Genomic DNA, 22,049 nt, shown 5'->3' with positions numbered 1-22,049 from the left:
CGCTCAACAGTCTCTGCAGGATTACACGAACCAGCAGGACTTAGGATAGCTGACCTCTCATTTCCCTCTCAGCATTATCTGTGTTTGCAGTATGAATTTTGTGTTTGTCGGGGCAAGAACCATGCCAGATGTAAAAAGAAGTCTTTTAGCTGAGCCCTGGATTTCCTACTTGTCTTCTGTGGGGAATGGTTTGCGACCTTTTTTGAGAAAGAAAAATAAGACAAATGAACCACATTGTCTCAGTCTGACAGGCAACACCCTCGTGTCTTGCTAACCTGTGAAAGTTTTACTGTCCTTTACTGACCTATGCAGAGAGTTGAGCTGGAAGGTGGTTGGGGCAAGAGGTGCAGGATATGAGTCAGCAGCACCTGCGCTATAGAAGGATGGTGGGAATTAACAAATTCCACATTAAATGAAGAGGACATCAGTTGACGACACAAGTCTGATTCCGGATCAACTGAACATAAAGGAGTGACTCCTCAGCTGGCCTATATTAAACTAGGTTCTGCATCTGCAAGACTCTTGATAATCCTAGAATTTATACAGTCTGTTTTAACAAACAAAACCCAAGGCAGAAAGAGCACAATGGGGTTATGGACAGTAGCCACCCACCACAAGGTCAAAGCTGAAACTGAAGCAAAAAATTGGAAGTAGTCATTGAGGGAATAACATTAACTTTCACTTCTAGAAGAACAGAAACTCCACAAGCTTCATGCTTGGTGTTGACAGATGTAAATAACACACATAATCAAAAGAATACATGAAGATTATGCAAAAAACTAGAGAGATCACTATGAGTATACAGGATTCCTTCCCCCTTATCTATGAATTGAAATGGAAAAAAACCCAAAAAACTCTGGAAAGCAAGTGTTACTCCCCAGGTTTACATTCCTGCGTAGATCAACTACAAATAGCAAGGGATAAGTTTTCCCCTTGCTGTCACAACCAATCACTCCATAAATGCAGTACAAGTGCTATTGCAAGGAGATACATATTTTGCATTTTTCTATCAACACTTTCGTCTTAAAATATAGTTCTCCTATCAAAGGACAAAGTTTTGAAAATTCCCAGTAGGGGAAAAAAATCCTGGCAAAATATGGTTTAACATACTTCAAAGGGAGGAGTTTGTTCCAGCAATAGCAAGATTTAATTCAGAATGAGACTATATTTTTACACTTCTATCAATACAGCAGATAGAGTATTCTCACTTTTCCACAGTCTTTGGAGAAAGAAGAACAAGAAAGAAATAAGTCTTTTTTTTTTTAACTGCTTCGACATGTCAGTGGTTCTTGTTTGCGTGCTTTTAATAAGGCAATTATAAAAGTTATTTAAATTTGCTATAAGTGACTTTAAATGATCCACCAGTATCTTATAGCATACAAACCAGACACGTGTATGTAGAGTTCAAATGCACTGTATATAACACACTTTATCCAAAAGATTATATAACAAGATTGAACTTGCTCTGCAGAAAAAGTTTGGCTAATCTTGTTGATTCTTCATGTACCCAGCCAACTTCTTAGTGTTTCATTCTGTTCATGCAACAGTGCTTCTCAATGCACAAATGAATAACAGAACCAAGACACTCTATTGCTTTACCTTCATTATGCTTTGGCCTGTCAGGAACTTGTACCTTCACCTAAGCAGAAGTTTTCTTACCTAATTGAGCTTCCAGCACCTGCCACTTCATACAAAGCTGTCCCCACATCTAAGCCTCATATTTAAAGAATGCACGTAAACACATGCCTGGTTTTCACTTTGCATAGTTTTGTGATATAACAGACAGCAAACTAGACTCATTTTTGGCTGCTAATTTAGAACACAGCACACCCAGAAGGTTTTTTTACATGTGTCTTGTTATTGATTCCTTATTTAGGTAATTTTGTCACAATTCTTTATTGATTTTTTTTTTTAAGTGGGGAAACTCCTGTTCCTAGACTTCAATGTGGCTAGCACTTCTTTTCTTTTAAAGCAGTCTTGCTAGTTTTATTAGAGGGAGAAAGCACAGAGTGGGATACCTTGTCCTTTACTGGACTTTGAAAGCAGATTCCACTGAAAGTAATTAAGTACATGCTATGAAGAAAACTGTGGATTAGAGCTTGACATCCCTTTTAATTTACTGATTAACCAGCACAGAACAGGCTGTCCAGTAAGAACACAAGACAAGAAACTACTAAACAAGATACGACCAAACACAGAGAAACACTGAAGTAGTCATTATCGGAGAGAAAAATAACTGCATCACTGTGCTGTAAAGAAGCCCTGTGTATGTGTGTATGTCCTTCAAACGACATAACTGAGTTTGAAGAGGGGTTAGAAACATCCACATATTAATTCTACAAACATACCTTCACACTTGAGAATATTCACTATTTAGTATAATTCTGAAGATGCTTCTCTAAGGCTTATTTAGGCGCTCAGAACTGAGGAAGAGCATTGACATATCCCAAAGCAAACTGGAACTGCTCAACACGAGCTCCAAAATCATTCTGCAAAAGAGTTTGTTGGATATGCCAGTGAATTTCTATATGCATCTGAAGTTCTATCACATTAGCTGTTCTTAAAATTCACACTACCCAATCCCAGAATGACCTGTAAATACAAAGAGATTTAAACAACAGCATCCTTGCTATGAGTTAGTGAATCTATTGTGGTTTTGTGGCCATGCTTTGGTAGTGGGGGGGGCTATGGAGGTGGCTTCTGTGAGAAGCTGCTTGAAGCTTCCACCATGTTCAGCAGAGCCAGTGCCAGCCGGTTCCAAGACAGATGTGCCACTGGCCAAAGCTGGGCCAATCAGAAATTACAGAGGCAACACCTCTATGGTAACGTATTTAAGAAGGAAAAAAAAGTTATTGCTCAGATGTAACTGCAGCCAGAGCAGAGAGGAGTGAGAATGTGAGAGGAACAGCTCTGCAGACACCAAGGTCAGTGCAAAAGGAGAGGCAGGAGGTACTCCAGGCTCTGGGGCAGAGATTCCCCTGCAGCCTGTGGTGCAGACCATGGTGGAGCAGCTGTGCCCCTGCAGCCCATGGGGACGCAGAGATCCACCTGCAGCCTGTGGAGGAGACCCACCGGAGCAGGTGGATGCCTGAGAGGAGGCTGTGACCCTGTGGGAGGCCTGTGCTGGAGCAGGGTCCTGGCAGGGATCTGCAGGCCCATGGAGGGAGGAGCCCCTGCTGGAGCAGGTTTCCTGGTAGGACTTGTGACCCCATGGGGGACCCATGCTGGAGCAGGCTGTGTCTGAAGGACTGCACCCCATGGAAGAGTAACCCAGATTGCAGCAGTTCATAGAGAACTGCTGCCCATGAGACAGACTCACACTGGAGAAGTTCACAGAAAACTGTCTCCTGTGGGAGGAACCCCACAGTGGAGCAGGTGAGTGACTCCTCTCCCTCAGCAGTGGCAGGAACAATGTGTGATAAGCTGACCATAACCCCCCATTCCCTGTCTCCCTGAGCCACTGAGTGGGGGGAGGTAGAGTCTGTGAAGGAGGGAGGGGTAAGGGGAAGTTGTTTTTAAGAATTATTTTACTTTTCATTATCCTGCTCTGATTTTGTTAGTAATAAATTCAATTAATATCCCCAAGTTGAAACTGTTTTGCCTGTGATGGTCACTGGTGAGTGATCTCTTCCTGTCCTTATCTCAGCTCACAAACCTTTCACTGTATTTTCTCTCTCCTGTCCAGTTGTGGAGGAGAGTGATAGAGAGACTTTGGTGAGTGCCTGGCGTCCAGCCAGTGTCAACCCACCACATTTTACTATTGCATACAGTCTCCAGGACCTTCCAAAAACCGCGAGTGAAGTTTTTCAAAAGCATTTGTGTTTAGATACAATGCCATTATAAATAAAACGTAAGAGATAATACTGTCACAGCTCCCTACCTTTATTAAGGCTAGCGGCTTAAAAATCTGTCCTGACTGCAGAATAGACCTCCTTTCTGACTATTCTGCCACTTGGAAAGGAGTTTTCCCACACCTTCTCCCAGGCACTGATGATGGATAACACTTTTCCTCCCCTTCTCTTCGGCATTATTATTTTAACACAGCACCAATTACACATGTTTAACAATGCAGAAAGTTCTTCAGCAGACTGAGTCTAAAAAATAACAGTGGCAAATTTAAGTCTGGGCATTTCAGGGGTTTTTCTCCTGGGTTTTATGTTTTTGCAAGGGCAACATGTGTGTGGGAACAATGCTAAAATGATAAATTTGTAACAGGGACCAAGCATTAAGCTTTATTAATCCATAACTGCTGACAGTGGCAACCCAGTGAAGAGAGGAAATAATTGATTTAACATGCAAAGGGCAGTCTCAATAAAGACAGTCCTAGAGGCACAAGCATCTCTTTTTGTTTCTGTGTTCTCTATATGCTTCCTAGTCGGCAAAATGAATGAGGGTAGAGAATGCACATTTGTCACGTCACACAAACACTCCTTATTTCAGTCTTTTAAGTGCTCATCTGTTTTCTTGTTTTTCAATTAAAATTTAATCAGACTAAGTGATCCTTTAGAAAGGCAATCTGTTAATTAACCCATATAAGACAACAGAAATCATGCTCTTCGAGCACAATCTCAATTTATTATCCAGAAATAGCTCTCATTAGTCAGAGACAAGAAAGGGGGAAGTTTTTACATACAAATTTAGAAGATATATGCTCTACTTTGGTTTTAGCTTGTTATCTGAAAGCCATGAAATAAATAATGAATTTGGAGGAGATGTAAAGAACCATCTTTATACATGCCTGAACCTGAAAGACACATAAAACTCTAATTGTGGCTTAAATATAATATTTATGAGTCTGGAAACTTCAGAACACAGTCCAGTGGAAACAATTTGTGAGTTTACAGACAAATTAATTCCACATTATTGTTTGGAAACAGAAAAGGTAAATAATTCTGCCAGCTATTCCCTGCTTGAAAAGATGATCAAAATTAGACAAAGCATGAGCAGTATGAAACTGGATACATAAGATTTGAGGATAAAAATTTTATGGCACTCTACAGTGCCAGCATTTGCTATATTGAATATTTCTTTCTCTCCTACATTCCCCTGCACACACTCCATCCTCCACCTCCTACCCCACTATTAAAACCAGACATTCACGTGCTGGACGTTTTAGAAATTCATGTAGATGTAAATGCTGATCACTGCATGAATTCTACTCTATCTACAGCTAAGTCCTCAGGGTTGTTTCTACTTGGAGCAACAGTCTTAGTAATGTATAATGTTCTGCAAGATTAGCTGCTCAATCAGTGCTGGTAACTAGCACCACCACCTTTTCCTTCCCTCCAAGGTGGACACAAACATCACAAAGTGTATTGATATGTTTGAGTTCTGAAGGGAAAGTTACAGCTGAGTAATAAACCTAATCAAGAGACCTTTCCTGAGGATATGATGCTTCCCAAGATGCAAGTGCACATTTTTTTGTGTGTCACTTGGCATGGAGAACAAAGACTGAGAGTTTTAAAGTTAATGGAAAATATCCTGGGAAACAATCCCCACTGACGCGATGAGAGAATTATCTCTTGTGGGACAAACAAATGGGTGGGGATCAAACTTAACCCTCCTAGCTTCCCAACTTCTGCAATATCTGAAAAGTAATAGAAAAACAGTAATTCCAGGAAAGGCTGTCGATTTAACAACAGAAAGTGCCTGTCTATAGATGAGAACCACGGCAAAACCATTTGACTTAGTTCAATTATAGAGAGAGCAGGTTAGCAAAATACAGTTTAAAATGTATCTATAGTTTCTTTAATTTCCTACTTCAGTCTATGCTACCAACTTCAACTCTCCTTGAATTAGCCTGAAAGAAGAGGAGAGCTCCAAAACTTCCGTATCTTGAAACTGGACCTCATTGCCCTTGAGAACAAAATAGGTTTTGTCACCAATTTGTTTAGAGAAGATAAGCAATTTGTACTGCAAAAATGAAGGGCAAGAGGAGATAGCATTGCTTTCTTTGTACTATATCAGAAACTATAATGCAAGACCACAAACAAAAGCCATTTAAACAAAAAGCCATTTGGTACAAGAATAAATAACAACAACAAAAAAGCATGAGTGAAACTAAACTGCAAATTAAAACAGGTTCTCAACCAGGCAATAGCTGTTGCTATTCCAAAGCATTCAGCACGGTAGTGTGCATGAACCTCCCTGCCTAAACCAAGATCCAGATTACAGTGATTGGTTTAGCTAATGTAAATATTTCTGCCATGTGGTGTCAGAGGTAAGATTTTGGATCTGGAATCCTTATTAATACTCTAGTGCACTGGGGAGCATATTTTTATCCTACAGTAAAATCCTCTTAGTAAGAGAGAAGGTGTTCTTCAGAGAGATGTTGGGAGAAAGTGTTTACTCTTTCACCATTTTCTGTGGCTCCATTCAAAGGCATGCAGGAGCTCTCCCTCAAGGATGGACATGATGCAGAGCACCCAAGAGATAAATGGTGAAGAGCAAAACAAATTGCTTGGAAAGAAAGAACTCTGCTGATAAATAGAACACCAACACTTTTGCAGCACCACCTGTCAGGAGATTTATTTTTTCTCCTGACAGACTTCTAACAAGAAGGTCTTTAAGTAAGGTTTGAGCAATATAGAATACATATAATTTCCTTTACTGAATATATTAGTGGTTCTACGAAGTGGATGCATTTCCCTACTGACTTTGTGAAGCCTTATCTTAGGGCAACATTGAAAAGAAGTACAAGTAAAGATTAGTGATTTTGTAATGATAATTTGCACTCCTTATTTGTACAAAGTGCTATTCTACTGAAGGTTTACAGATGGCTGTTATGTCTCCAGCTACAGACATAACACAAGAGCTATCCTCTTCAGATTAAGCAAATTTTGCATGAAAATATTCCATCTGACAATGGAAACAGAGCACTGATCTGAGCAACCTGGTCTAGTGAAAGGTGTCCCTGCCCATGGCAAGGGAGTTGGAACTGGATGATCTTTAAGGTTCCTTCCAACCCAAACCATTCTATGATTTGTTCTTTTTTTTGTAAAAAGCAATGCAAGCGTTACATTTGTTTTTGCAGCTTTCCATCATAAGCATCTATTTTACAAAATAAGTGTTTTAAAAATAGGCAGTTTAAGACATTTTCAGTCAAAACACACATGTGTTTTCTAAAAAGTCTTCACATTGTGTACATGAGTGTTTGTGGAAACCTGTTGTAGGCTGCCCAGACATGATTTGGATAATGCTTGTTGATTTCATGGTCTGCAGTGAGTTCCATATTTTGCCTTTCTCCATCCTCATGGAAACTTCCCATTGCTTTCCCAAACTACCTTTACTAAAAGGAATGCCCCAAGACTGAGGCTTCATTTTTCATGCAGTAAAATTCGAGGACAAAATTCACAAAGGATGTTCAGCCCAAACGGGATTGGACCTACGCACACCTCCTCACTAAGGTCAGTTGAGGCCAAGCCAACATTGCCCACATGACCTGACAGAAAAACGGAGTAGTCAGGTCTTTGGAAATATTTGTTGCTCTTTCTACACCATGAAATCAAGCATGCAATCAAGAAGAGAAAGCAAACTTAAGACCTCTGATCAGAAACTGCACAGTTGTTAAAATGGTACCTGGTGAATTTTGAGGGGTTTTGGCAAATTGAATCTTTACAGTTGAATGAATAAAGCTTTCCCTCACTACCAACCATTGCTGTCCTGCTGCTAATTTCTCTTTGACATAACAACTAGCTAACAACATGCTTGATTAGGGACCTCCTGGCCCACATGTGTAAAAAAGCAGACTAGGGGTGAACTATTGTGATGAGAGAATTTTTTATTCTGCAATAATCCCCCACGTTTTGGAATAGTTTTTATTTTAGAGTAAACATGAAGTCAATGAGATTTAGGTGGTAAGAGTCCATAAAAAAAAAAATTTCAACAACTGGAGCTCTACTTCTATTCTGCAGTACAAATAGGTGTTACTGTTTCCTTTGGAAAAAAAGGTCTAACCTGTAGGGAAATTAACCTCTTGGAGGCATGTCAATATTTTTACAGCATGCACTGTTTAAGACTTGCTCGTGTATGATGTATAGCATGGACAGTTAATTTTCCTATAAGTCATAATTCATAGGACAAACAATGTGAAGGGTATTAATGGAAAGAGATCAACAAGGTTATTTCCTTTTTATGACTTTCTGCAGAGTTAAATAATAAGTGAAACTCTTAATTCAGCAAATAAGTTAACTGGAACTATTTTGTCATTGCAGAATTGAATACTGAAGCTTCCCTATTTGTGATACTTGCAGATCCTACCCTTCAGCGAACTAATGTTGCCTAATTTTATTTCTCCTTTCTATTTATGTGTAATGGATGTAAATACCAACTGTTTTGAAGAGGCATCTGCCTTTTTTGACAGACCATGACTAGAGAATTTAACAGTTTATATGGATTTTCCCCCTATTAATTTCAGGACTAGATTCCAGTTTTATGAACTACTTAATAAACTATTTTGATGAAAAGCATATTCAGTGCTTTACCAGCATTCCCTTGCTCTTGTGATTAATGCAATAATAGAAAAGCTTCCTTTTCACTTTCCCAAGTTCCACATAGACATGTTTTGAAGACAAATTAGCTAAAGGTTATTGCTGCATGAGAACTGCAGCTGTTCTGCAGATGCTGAGTGTCCCTACTTTCCATTGGCCCACAATCATTCTCATACTGAAATAAAACCTATCAGACTATGTCATAACTTTCATTATTACAGCTTAATTTTGTGGGCTTCTGTTCCAATATGCTTATAACAAACTTTGCCATGGACAGGGAAAAGAAAAAATAAAAAGTATTTCAACAATTTTTATGTTGCATCAGCTGAAATTAAGACATTGGAATAATCTATAATAGCAGATTAAGCTTCCTTCCTATCTGAATACATACATGGTGACTAATGTAGCCAACTCCCCTTTAGAAGGGCTTTGGAAAATGCTGTTGTCCCCATTTCAGAGATAAGAAAGTGGAAGCAGAAGAGTCAAGAGTTTAATCAAGCCCTCACACCAGCTATGTTAGGCAGGGTTAGAACCAGACAGTGTTTGCATGAGCCTCTTGCAACAGAGCTGGTACCGATTGCATAAGCAGATGGTAACCCATGCAGCAGTCTGTTTCCAAAATAATACATTTCAGTTCAGTTGCAATTGATTTAAGTAGATTTAAATGAAACCAAAACAGTCCTTTTGTCAATAAAAACACAGTTTATTGAGATTAATTTACTAGATGGAGAGGGGTTGGACAGACTATATTGATATTACATAGGAGAAGCAGAAATGGAAACTGAGTTTAAAATTGTGCTTCCTGACACCTCCTCCCCCCTAGCCTACCATGGTCACAGTGTATAAGAATAGTTGATTAGGACAAGTCAAAACACAAGTGATCCAAGCTTGACAGCTTTGCTTACAGAGAGGCCCAATAAGCTTTTCAACTCAGTGAGTAAATTGAAGCACAAAGTAACATTGCATACTGCACTCTCCCCCATTTATGGCCATGCATTAAAATACGCTTCAGATTAAGAAATTTACAGAAAGTCACTTGTTCAGAACACTCTAAAAACTGTTCAGAGTTTGTTTCTTAGGCACTAGGAGGAACTAGACTTTTGGTTATAGACTTTTGGTTTCACAAGCACTTTGTATTTCATCCCCAAATTTCAATACAACTTTAAAGGTCTTGTTTCCCTGAAGACATGCTAGAAGCTGCTGCTGAAGCGTGCTAGTAGCATCACACACGCCACTTCCTATTTAACAACCTATCTTAAGGAGAAATTAGTATTAAAAAAAAAAAAAAAGGCAGGTCCTTGTAAAACAACTTACTTGTCTGACAATTCAGTGGGCTTACACATGCTAGAATAAAAATCTTGCTTGTCCCAACAGCATCAAATAAAAAACCGAAAGTGATCAGACTTGGGTGGAGCAGAGTACTACTTGTAACAACATTTTTAATCAGGTAGACTTTTGAACCACAAAACAGGAACAAGAAAAAGACACACTGTTGGCTATTAACTCTTTAGGGTAACACCTTCACTAAGCCACCTTGTTAAGCCAAACTAACAACCAGGTCTCCAGGGTGAACAAAAACTTTACATAACCTCAACCACACTAGTCTCTCTCCCTGTATCAGTCCTGTATCAGGCAGCAGGAGGAGGAGGCAAGGCAAGGCATGCTTCCAATGTCAACAGGGACAGGATGCTTTGTATGAATAGCAAGGTGATGGGTTTATGTAAAGAGGTCTAACACGGGGAAAAAACTTGCTACAGAAATGCTCTTAGCTTTGAGATTTCTGTTATTATGTATTTAGCTTTATCCAGGGCTTAACCTGAAACAAAACGTTTTTGTATAACTTACTGTAAGTCTCTTCAACACTAGATTAACTCAAGACTGATCTTTGAGGAGGACTGGGGAAAGAGTAGAGGCTGCTCTGAACAAATGTTTTCAAATACAGAGATCTTCTGGCACAGTCACAGCAGGTTAGAAAGAAGTGTGATCAGTAACTGAGATAACATGCTAGGAAACGTCTGACCTAGACACTCAGACCTGTAATCGCTTGGTTTGCCTAGTCTATGTTATTTCTTCTGTTGGGTGAGTGAATTAGACTGCCAATAACATCAGTTTGCTGCTAAGAGCTGGCTGTGCATTAGAGTATTTCTTAAACACAGTTGTGTCAGCATATATACAAACCCCATTTTTTCAGGAATTGTATAACATTAAAAACCACACATGCAACACGTGCACTGGAACACAATCTTCTGCTATTTTAATATATTCTGCACTATACTAGTAAGTACACAGAAGGGGCTTTCTTACCAAGAAAGCTTCCAACCACTAACTGACAGAAAGCAGAACAGATACTACTTCAATAATTCTCCAATAACCTTTTCAGTCCTGTACCACACCTAGTTCCTGGTCAAAACCCAACCGTAAACTAGAAATTGCATATATCCTGTGGAAAGGATTTAAAGTAAGCGAAAAAGTAAGCTTAGTCAACTGAAAAATCTTCCCACTTTAAGACTACCAAACCACACACACTTTCAGATTCACAAAATTTCCCATACATCTGCAGGTTTCCCCTGAACGGCTAACAAGAGACAAATTGCAGGCAAAGAGCAATGTACAGCACTGACGTGTGGCAGGTGAATAACACTCTGTGCCCTGTCACTTCTCAACTGTCCCATCCCTGAGGATGTATTAAAGCCAAACCACTTTGTCATCTTCTTGCTACTGTATTAAAGGCAAGAGGGATCAGCTGGCACAAGTACTTATAGTTGCTGCCTTCTGTTGGACTCTTTTCCTTCCTAGCCCAGATTTCCTGAAACTGACATCATGACTGTCCAGCAGCATCTATTACCGTCTCAGAAGCTGAGACAGGGGAAGTACTTGCACATTTCTAAGTAGAGAACCCTCAAGCATAAAAGCTGCTCACGTTCAAGATGCTAAGGGAGTCAACAAAACCACAGAAAAGCTGCAGTTACCTCAAATAAGTGAGACAGTTTTCCTAAGATGCACAGAATTCAGCTCAAAGCACCTAGTCAATGTCTAGTGTGGAACTACTTTATGGCAGTGTCTCTCCACTGGGAGACAAGAAGCAGCCAGCTGTGAGGACATCTGTCCAAATAACCAAATGTCTAATTGTAGCAGAGCTGAACAAGCATTATTAAAACATGCAAATAAAACCAAGGCACTCTCAAAGTATGAACTACATTTTACTTCCCCTAAATATAAGATAAAGACATCCTATTCTCATTTCATTAATCAAGTTGACAGCTTTAGGGCCTTGCAGAGGCTATGTAACAACTCATGAAAATCACTGTTATCCTATAGTCTCAATCCAGTTAAGACACTACCTGAAAATCTAGTATTACTGTAACAAATACAATAGAGGCACAATAAAGATGACTACTGGGTCTGCTGCTAGGCAAAAGCAACTTCAAAATTTTTCAATCTCTCTCCCTTCCCTTGCCTTCCACCTGAAAAGCCATAAGAAAAGTTGGAAACATGTAAGTGATATTTTAAAAGGGCAGTTGATAGTGACGCAGGTGAAAAGCTTTCAGAGTGCACTGATAAAAATAAGAAAGAGTGAAGCATAAACTCCAGTGCCCTTCAAAAACCCTTTGCCAGCAAGGCAAGCATAGATTGCCCTCTGTCATTCTGCAGTCACGTACACACCACTTAAGACAGGCCTTAAGCCTTGACTGGCAATTTACCATAGGTCAACTATTTAACTTGATTTTAACATATTTGCACTACAGTCTGTAGCTGGTTAACAGCAACTGTAAGAGCTGAGCATGTGCTAGGCTAAGCGTTCCGGCCAGACTAATGCAAGAGAGGCTGAGGGAGAAGTCAATATCACAGTGAGCTTGATTAGACCCCTTCTCTTTGTTCAGCTGGGTGGCTCCAAACACCTCCCCCATTTCTTTGGTGCCTGGAGGAGACTCATCAACCTCACTTCCCTTATAGGCCAGAACTAACCTGCTTACAAATTGCTGTTTTGTTAGCAAGGGACCAAACGTGACTCTTGAGCAACTTTCCTCCAAAGCTTTTTTACTCCTTTGGAGTAGGTTGGGAGTAGCAATGAGCAGCAATAAGAGCATTTGGAAGTCACACAGAGAAGTAATCACTGATAATTTGATATTTTAGCCAGGCCATCAAAAATACTGTATCATATCTGACTATGCTTTCTACCTCAGGACCTTCACAACCCTTTGCAGAATTATCTTCAAGTTCCATCAGCTATTACTCACTCGCTGCCATTATCTGACAATCTTATGACTTACTTTGCAGTCCAAATGAATGTTAACTGTCACCTGTTGTTAGGAAGTATCAGAATTCAGAGACCTGGGATAGGTCCAACTGGGACATTTTTGCACCTCTTGCAACCTCAAAGAGACGACGCACAGGTCTGGGTTTTGTTTCTCAGCAGTTGGAGACTGCTTACAGAGTATTTGCAAGATGCCGGCACAGAACAAAGCTAATTTAGTATTTGCCAGTTTGCTAAATCACAGTCCGTGTCTACCTTTTGATTAAGGCAGAAATATGGTCCTACAGACTGGCTGATCTGCAGCAATCAATCCCACAACAGCAGTTAAAAAAATAGGTCCATCGTAAGAAACACTACCAATACACATGGTTAGAAAAGGAAACACAACCTATTATTTGTTTCCTACTTCCTTTTTATCGCTCACATTTCTTTCTCTTAAGAAAATCAGTGTATGAGGTTTGATTTAAAACATTTCAGAAACTGTTTTGCACCCAAGAGTGTCTTTGATCCACTCCAGTTCACACAACACAATGGAGGAAAAAAAAAAGAGTAACTTCCTTACTGATTTGACTGTAAATAGAGCTACTAGGGCAATAAATGCCTAGGAGCAATCTCTCCTGCCTACAATTCAAGTGTTGGTAAGTGCATAACTAACACAGTAAAATCTAAAAACTCTAACACAAAGACATAATAAAGTAAGATGGGAGGACACAGAAAACAAACAGCCAGCCTGAAGTTCCCTGCTAAAGAACCTGGTGTTTTAAAGAAAAGACCTAGTAATGCTAGAACCAGCAGTGCTGATGAGGGACCTGACAGAATCAAGACAGAAAATAAAGGAAGACAAAGCCCCTTCAAGCCCAAGGCATCCCCTCAGCAGAGAAAGCTAGCAAAATGCAGAGTGCATATTGCATGCTTATTTTAAAGGTTCAATCTGTCTCAAAGTGTGGCACTCCTGAGGATGTCTGTAGCACCACAGGTGCTTCAGGTGTGACCTCACTGGCATTTTAATTTAACTGAAGAGCGCAACTCTTCCACTTGTCCTGTTACCACATTCTGCTACATATTACAGAGCAGACTCAGTTTGTCATCTGAACTTATTTTGGACTAAACAAAGCCCAAAGACATAGTACTACTCCATCCTACTCCAGGAAGAAATTTAACTACACTTTCATATGTATTCATTCCATAGAATCAAATAAGTGCCAGGACAAAATAAAACCTCTGCAAATCACAGGCACTGTGATCAGCAGAACCAAAGCACCAAAGTGTAAAAGCATTCTCCTTTGCTCCCCAGTTGATCAGATTATTGACTGTCACTTGTAATCCAGTTTGCTTCTGGGTTGTATGTTCCTATGTTGACATCTACTTGCACTACCAGCAAGGAATACAACTGTTCTGAAAGTCAACAGCATTCAGAGAAAAGCAAAACAATTCATTATATTTGATTAGTATTAATAGCAAAACCAAAAATTTGTTTTAAAAAAGGAAATCTGTACAAAGTCATCATTACACTGTATCTTCACTGGCTACAGAAGGTATCTTGCAAAAACCACATATACAGTATGAACCACAGCAGGGCTTCCAAGATCTTTTAGAACAAGCTGTTGATAACTTGCAAAACTACTTGCATGCAATGGTCTCTAGAGCAGAGCTTGCCAAAAACACATCTAGTAGCAGAAGGTAACATGTAAGGTAACAGAAACATTCAGTTCTAAGGTAACAGAAGGACAGCATACTAGGAACACTCAAGAATTAAGTTCATAACAGGAAAAAGGAAAAGCCCATAGCAGGAAAATTATAGCTTCTGATCGATTGCTATTGCTCCATCAGCAGAGAGTTGCAGTGTATGCACTATCAGCTTTGTTTAACTATGTTCCAAGAAAGTTCAAACAATTTAATGGTTAAACAGTGAAAATGAAAAAAAAAAGAAAACACAACAGAAAAGCATGTCTGCTTACATTTGGTTTTATGTGTAGAAACATACAGAGAAAAGCTGTGGGGTAATGCAGCTGGACATCAGGAGCAATTTCTTCACAGAAAGGGTTGATAAGCATTGGAATGGACTGCCCAGGAAGGTGGTGGAGTCACCATCCCTGGAGGCATTCAAGAAACAACTGGACATGGCACTCAGTGCCAGGGTCCACTTGACAAGTTGATGTTTGGTCAAAGGTTACACTCTATGATCTCTGAGGTCTTTTCCAACCTGAATGATTCTGTGCTGCCTGTCCTCAATTCTTTTCTCCTAATGTTGCAGTGGCAATATCCATACCTCACAGTCTGAGGCATCTTAGGCAGCTGTGGACAGTGGTCCTACATTTTCATCTCAGTTCATACCTGCTGAACTTAAAGGATTCATAATTAAAGATATAAATTTGAAAAACCTAGGAATACCTATTTCACAAACATAAGCCTTAATTTACACTGTCAAGTTTTTATATGAAAGATATTATAAACAGTTAACAACCTTGTTTCATCGGCAGTCACTTGTCCTTGTCTGAAAGATGCTCAGCTTTACTTTGTTCAGCCTATGGAAAAGGCTTAGGCTTGAAAAGGACAAGTTAACTGGCATTCTAGATAGTTAATTGTCCTCTATTTATCCACCCCACCTTTAATATCTTCAGTGGAAGAGATCAAGAAGGTAAAGGGCAAACAAACAAACCCAAGTAAGTCTAGAATCTCATTTATGCATCTCCTGAAGAGCACAAAAAAGGGAAAAATATTATGAAAAAGATGCTCCTATTAACTTTACACTGAAAACCAAATCATTCTACAAGGCCTAAGCAAAAGCCATCATCTCTGTTAAATGCTGACAAACAGCACTGAAAACCTAGTTCAAGTTTTCAAGAAAACTAATTTGCAGACTCTCTCAAAAGTACTGCACATAGATTTAAACCTTGAGGCAGCACCTTGAAAGTACAGTCATGTGGGAAACAATGTTCAGTATCAGAGAATATTCTTAAATTTTCACAATTTAAGACAAATTCCAAGAATATCCAGATCTAAAAGCAAGCTTCAGCATCCTCAAACACAAACCAAAATCCTGCAAATGCACCTGTACTTGTGAAAAGTGAAGAAGACACTTAAAAAACAGGGGAGAAACTACTATTAATCCACTTTATTGTTATTGCCTTTAGCATAAACCATGTGCCATGTATATCCCAGCAGCTATCCCTAAAAGTCTTCTAAAATGTTTGCTAACAGCACTGGGCTTTAAGTCTAAACATTTAGGTTTCTAAAGTTATGTCTTAGACCTGTTTAGAGTCTTGCATGCTTTTCAAATAAAGATGTCATACTCAGTATGTTTGTCTGCCTCTCCTAAACACAGCCAGCAGTTTCTCTTTTCATTTTATTGCTGTTTTGAAAGTAACCATTTTCACTCATCTGCAAATTCTTCCCTTTCTTTTCACCAGCCTTGATGTTTATCAATGGGAAACATTTCATTTTTCAATGACTCTGGTGGGCCAGTAAAAGATTTCCTGGTAAATAAGACATGGCCCAGGGTAGGCAAACCTTTGCTTATGTGAATAGACATGAGGGTCAAGAGGGCACCTCCTTGCATGAATAGCTTCTTTATTATTAAGCTGATGTTTCACAACCAGGATGGAGCAATAAAGAGTAAAAGTAAGGAACTGGAGAAGAGGGAAATGACTGAATCACCTTATATTTGGCTCAGTCTTCCTCCTGCAGCAGGGTAGATAAAGGTGTCATCACTATGGATCCCTGCTTTGTTGCCCTTCCTAAAGAGTCCCAGGATTTAGGGCCACTGAAACAAGTGGCAATGACAAGCCATAGACTTTTTATCAACAGACAAAGCTGTTAAACTGTTTTTAGGATTCTACAATGATGATAAATATGGTATATTAATGCTAAAAATGTTAATTTTTGCATATAGTCTAAAGAGGTATGAGACATTTCTCTTGCAAAGTAACCGTACATAGAGATGGGAGATTACGCAGTTCTTGTGTAAATACGCAGTTGTGGCTGAGGGTCTTTGGAGGCTTAAATAATGTGAATGATGTGGCATCTCAGCCACATTTACATTTGAGCAATCAGCTCTACCCAGAAGAACATGGACAGGCAGAAACCAGCCTATACACTGCCCAGGGTGAGCCACCTTTAAAATCAGGGTCTACATAACATTACTCCAAGAAGTGTTTAAGTACTTTCTTTACTTCTTACAGTTGTGATAAGTAATACGGTGCTCTCAACACTCAAAAGCAAATGGATTCTTCACACAAGAGACTCCTAAAAGTTGCTTTTAAGCAAGTTTATTTTTAGGCATTTCTCAGCATGGAAGGAAAAGGCTTTCTTCTCAGCATATCCGACAATACTCAGCTTGTAAATTTCTGCACGTGTGTTAAACACATTTCAGTAAACATTTATTGTGGTGTATTTCTACTGTAATGCATTGTGAAATTTTTATTACGGAATATAAACTTTAGACAGTACTTGACCAAATACAGCTCACTTAATAATCAGTTGAACTGTTGGCACAGAGATACTGGTCTGTAGGTGAGCTGAGAATCTGTGCTGATAACCTACTTGTCTTTTTAAGTGCTCAAGATCAACGCTACAGATCTAGCTTTGTAGTCATTCCACACAGTTTCCATTGCACTTAGAGCTAGCATTAGGCTCAAAGGAACACACAAGCTAACCTGGGTGGGGAACAAGGGCAGCAGAGAGACCGGTCTCTGAATAAGTCAGTCCTTGTCACCTTTCAGGCTGCTTCTGGAAACAAAATTGGTATTGTTAGTTCAACTTGAACATTTCTTGGCATCCTTTCATTTTACTAATACCCGTTTAAAATTCTACAGTTGGTGATATTTGCTGAAGAACTTTATGCGGTGTGTTTTAAATGGGGGTCTTAAATAGAACATCAGAGAAGTAACAGCAAAGCTCAACATGGCTCTGTAAAGTCATATGAGTGTCAGTGGGGACCAAAAACAGAGTGAAAGAAAAGGCTTCAAGATGAAACCACCCATTAAAAAGAGACAACAGCAGAGAAATGAGTTAAACTATGCAAAATCCCAAGAACAAGTTTAGGGAGTCCATGGAAGAAGCTAGAGGAAGAGGCTCAGAGGAACAAGACAGAAGTGGGGGTGAGGATGGGTGGGGACGTGTTAAAAGCCCATTTTCAAATCAGCAACCTTCTGTATTTATTACAAGAGAAAAAATCTGGAGGTTTAATAAGAGAAGAGGATAATCAAGATTTGTGAAAGAGATGCTAGCAATGTTTTAAAGATTCGGCAGAACCCAACAGAAGCAGCACTGAGTGGCTGAGAAAGGACAACTACAATGACTATTTCCGATATACTTTACAGCTTACTCAGGACAGAATCCCGATGTCCTTACATGATTCCCCCATCACAGTTAGCTTCAGCTAGGTTAGATTTCACCCTGCCATCATCCTCTGTCAGAAATGACACTACCCTCTTTCCCGTCACTTCTTACATAGAAGTTGAATAAGAACAGGAACAAAACTACAAGTCTAAAAGAAAGCAGGCAGTAAAGTTTCCAGTTACCAGTAAGAGTGAAATAAAGGCATTTACATTTGAGCTAACTTGAGCTTAGGACGACAACAGACCATCTATGAGGGATCATCAGACCATCGAGACTGGACATGGAAAGTAGGACATGACTGGAAGAAGTACAGAGGGAAAACTCAAACCACATATGGGACTATTACCAGGGGCTAACACGCATTGAAGAGGGAAGGCCCTCCACATTTTCACTGTCATCTTGTTTTTTAAGAAAAAAAAAAAACCAAACCAAAAAACCCGCAACTTTCTGCCACTTCAGGATTAATTGTGATATGCATCATGGGAGAAAACAAACAAACACAAAACCCCCTAACGATTCCCTCATATCAACATAATTTACATCCTAAATTGAGGCAGAATGTAGATTCTGCATTATGTTTGCAGCAAGTTAAGCACACCAGGCTTAATGCACATCCCAATCCAAACAAGGTTTCTTTCTTGAGGACATCAGAACAGACTTGGGATATAACTTAGAGTAAGATTTCGTTAAGACTCCAGGACAGCAAAAACATACTCCAAACACATCGCATATCTTTCATTTTCCAACATTCCTTTATGGTTTCAAGCCTCCATCCACCTGTTCCACTGTATACCACAAAGACACACCAGGGCACTAAGATGGTAACAATAAGGACACTACCAGAAAGCTCTGCTATCTGAAGCAGACAGAAGGCAGCCACCAACTGAGGAAACTTAAACCACAAACTTTTGGGATCAAGAACCTATACTCTTCTAAGCTTGCACAGTATCGATTACACCAAGAAAAATAATGAGCCACTTTGCCATTCTTCTGTATTTTAGCATTTTAATAGACTTTTAGTGAATTTGAAAATAAAATATTTTTTTTAAAAAACCCCAATGAACAGAAATAATGAACAGAAAATCTACCCGGTATAAACATTCTCACCACTGGAGCCCCACATATCTGGGCAGCCTGTTTTTCATAGTTCACCATTGCTTGCCACGACATTTTAACGGATCCATAAAAAGGCACTAACCAAGTTTATACTGCTCTCGGATTTAATACATGCTATCGATTAATAATTAGTTTTGAAGAGGCATTCTGCCAGATGACCAAACCAGGACGATTATCAACTCCTTACGGCTTGGAAAGAAGTCAGTCTCCTAGAGTACAACAGCGCAAGAGTTGCGAGCATCCCTCCGTGCGAGCCGTGCACCCTTTCCCCCGGTTACCCCGACTGACCTCCGGGACCCCCAGGGCACCTCTTCAGCATTTAGTAAGAAAACAATTAAAAAAGAGAAAGGGAAGAAAATCAGACCAAACAGAAGAGGATCGAGACTCTTAGCTTCACCTTCCCTCCTTCTTAACACAACATCCATTGAGGCAAAAGGAACCACCCTGGGCGCTAAAACAAGAGCCGCATTCAGGGCGCCGCGCCGAGCAGCGGGCGGGAGCACACTCCGGGCGGGCACCTCTGGGCCGGCCAGCTAACGCTGAAATCAACCCCCAGCTCCTCTAGCACTCAGAGGGAAAGAGAAGGCAACGCGGACCCATTTAAGGGCTCTGTCATTAAGTAGTTAGGAACGATTAAGAGGTTTCCCTACGCTCCCGCTCGAGGGACAGTTTTTCGGCAGCGGGCTCTGTGAAGGCACAGACGCGGTCGGGCTGTGCCGGGTCCCGGCTGGTTCCTCAGCCCGCCCGCCCACGGGCGCGGGGTTTTCCGCTCCAGGGCGCCCGGCAGCACCTGCTGCTGCTGCTGGCAACCCCCGGCCCCAGCCCCGGCCCCAGCCCCGGCCCCGCCCCGGCGGCGCCCGCTGTACCTGCAGGATCTTGTCCAGCCCCTCTTGGCCCAGGCAAGGAAACTGCTTGAGCAGCTCCGTCTTCTGCCGCTTATAGTTGTCGGTAGCCGAGCGCCAGTGGGGCTCCTCCAGCACCTCGAAGATCGCCGCCCCAATGGACAGGTAGAAGATGATGGCCGAGGTCAGCAAGGGGCCCCTGTCCACCATGGTGCCGGCGGCAGGCAAGGAGGGCGGGCTGGCGGAGCGCGGCAGGCGGGCGAGCCGGGGCGGGTGCCCCGCGCTGCGGCCGTGGGTGCCCAAAGCCGCCCTGTCCTTCCCTGACCACCTCTGCCTACCCCGGCCGTCCGCCGTGCCTCCTCTCCCGGCTTCTGCCGCGTTCCCTTAGAGTCTTCCACACTCCCCTCCCACTCTTCCTCCTCCCTCCTCTGCTCCGCTCCACTCCACTCCCCCCGGGCTGATCTCCTTCCCCCAGTTCTTTCCCCTCCCTCCAGAGCAGCGATTTGAACCTGGTGCTCTCCCGCTTCCTCTGCCCCCGGCCCGCGCATGCGGTGCTGTCGCCGGGGAGAGGCCGGCGGGGCGTCCCGGGCGCGGCGGGACCCAGCCCGCGGCCCGGCCAGGGACGGGCGGTCCCCGCAGGGCGGGAGGGCGGCGGTGGGGTCCGGCCATCGCCATCGCCCTCCCCCGAGGGGCCGCCTGGGGGAAGGGGAGCGGGGCCGCGACCTCCGCTCTTCCCGCCCTGCCTGGCAGGAGCTGGTGTGGGGCCGAGAGGGCGGCTCGGCCCCGGCCTCCTCCCCCTGAGCGCGGCTGGTCCCCGCGCCCGCAGCCGTCTGTACGTTCCCCTCCGTGTTTTCCCTTGAGTCAGGGTAAGAAGGGGTAATGTCGCTCAGTTTTATTTTACTTTTTCCCTCATGCCGGCGGGTTCAGCGGAATTCCTCGTTTTCGACGCCGGGAGGCTGTGAAACGAGGTCTATAGCTTTCCTGGATGCGTGGAACCGTGGGGGGAAGGTGAGCAGGGGCTCTGAGGAGAAAAGAAGGTGTCTGTCCGCAGATTTCACCCCTTCCCTGAGACGTCCACACGTGGGCATTACAGATCATTCGGAGCAGAAAATGCATCTCCCTTTCTTTCATGCCTTTGGTACCTTCAGTAAATATTGCTGTGTATGCTGTCTGTGTGTTTGGGAGGGAGGGGGACACGGGGTAGTGATTTTCCATGAGATGCTCAAAACATCTTCCAGGCTGAAGCTCTCTTGAAGCTCCCCCTGTTTGTGAAGCCTTCTCCAGGAGACTCTTACAGCCATGCACCAGCCCACGCCGCTCCGTGCTCGAATAGGGCTGGAAATGGGTTTAAATGGGCAGGGAGAGGATATAGCGATGCGTTATGCACCCTGGCAGTGCTTCTGGTGCGGACACAGTTCATCTTACAAACATTGTTTTTGTGGGGGTAACTTGTTTTCTTCCAGCCCCCACAACAGGAAATAAACACTCAGGAAGTACAGTCGTTCATATCAACTGCATCAGCAGTAAGAGGTTTGGGGTGCATAGGTACTCAGTTGGAGTACAGAAACTAAAAGGCTAAGATAAGCCTGTGCAGACATAATTGAAATGGGAAGACGGGGAATGGAGGATAATGGGAAAGACAAAGGAAAGAAGTATGCAAGACAGGATGAAAAATCAAAAAGGAGAGCACATGGAAGGCAGAGGAACATGCCTTGGTTAGAAGGTGTATGGAGATACCTATGTAAAACTTTGAATCATGCCCAACGGATGCTTGTGTGAGATTGCCCCCAGGAAATCACATGGCCCTTAAGCAGTCCTTCTACTAATGTACATAGTGCTCAATAAAAATACATCTCCAAGAGGTTCCTGGCAGCCTAAAAGCAGGACTGGAGAAACCACAAAATCCACAAGCACATTAAGTGATCACTTTTTGCATGGGATTTCCCAGATATTTAAAGGAAACATTAAGAAGGAAAAAGGATTTTCAAACTGCAGTAGTTAAAAAAA

The 22,049-nt window shown here is 41.7% G+C and overlaps 1 protein-coding gene across 1 annotated transcript in view; it reads right to left on the bottom strand.

Moving 5' to 3' along the window:
* Positions 1-20,498, bottom strand: part of KCNK5 (potassium two pore domain channel subfamily K member 5) — a 35,715-nt gene extending 15,217 nt beyond the window's left edge. The window contains exon 1 of the mRNA XM_039569282.1: positions 20,067-20,498. Within this exon, the coding sequence (XP_039425216.1) occupies positions 20,067-20,252 (186 nt within the window). The 5' untranslated portion in view covers positions 20,253-20,498. The remainder of the gene's footprint in view (positions 1-20,066) is intronic.
* Between the last annotated feature and the right edge of the window lie 1,551 nt (positions 20,499-22,049).

The sequence above is a fragment of the Corvus cornix genome, chromosome 3, assembly GCF_000738735.6.
Source record: "Corvus cornix cornix isolate S_Up_H32 chromosome 3, ASM73873v5, whole genome shotgun sequence".
Lineage (NCBI taxonomy): Eukaryota > Metazoa > Chordata > Aves > Passeriformes > Corvidae > Corvus > Corvus cornix.
The sequence above is the reverse complement of the archived record's forward strand: the minus strand, read 5'-3'. Positions and strand labels throughout refer to the sequence as shown.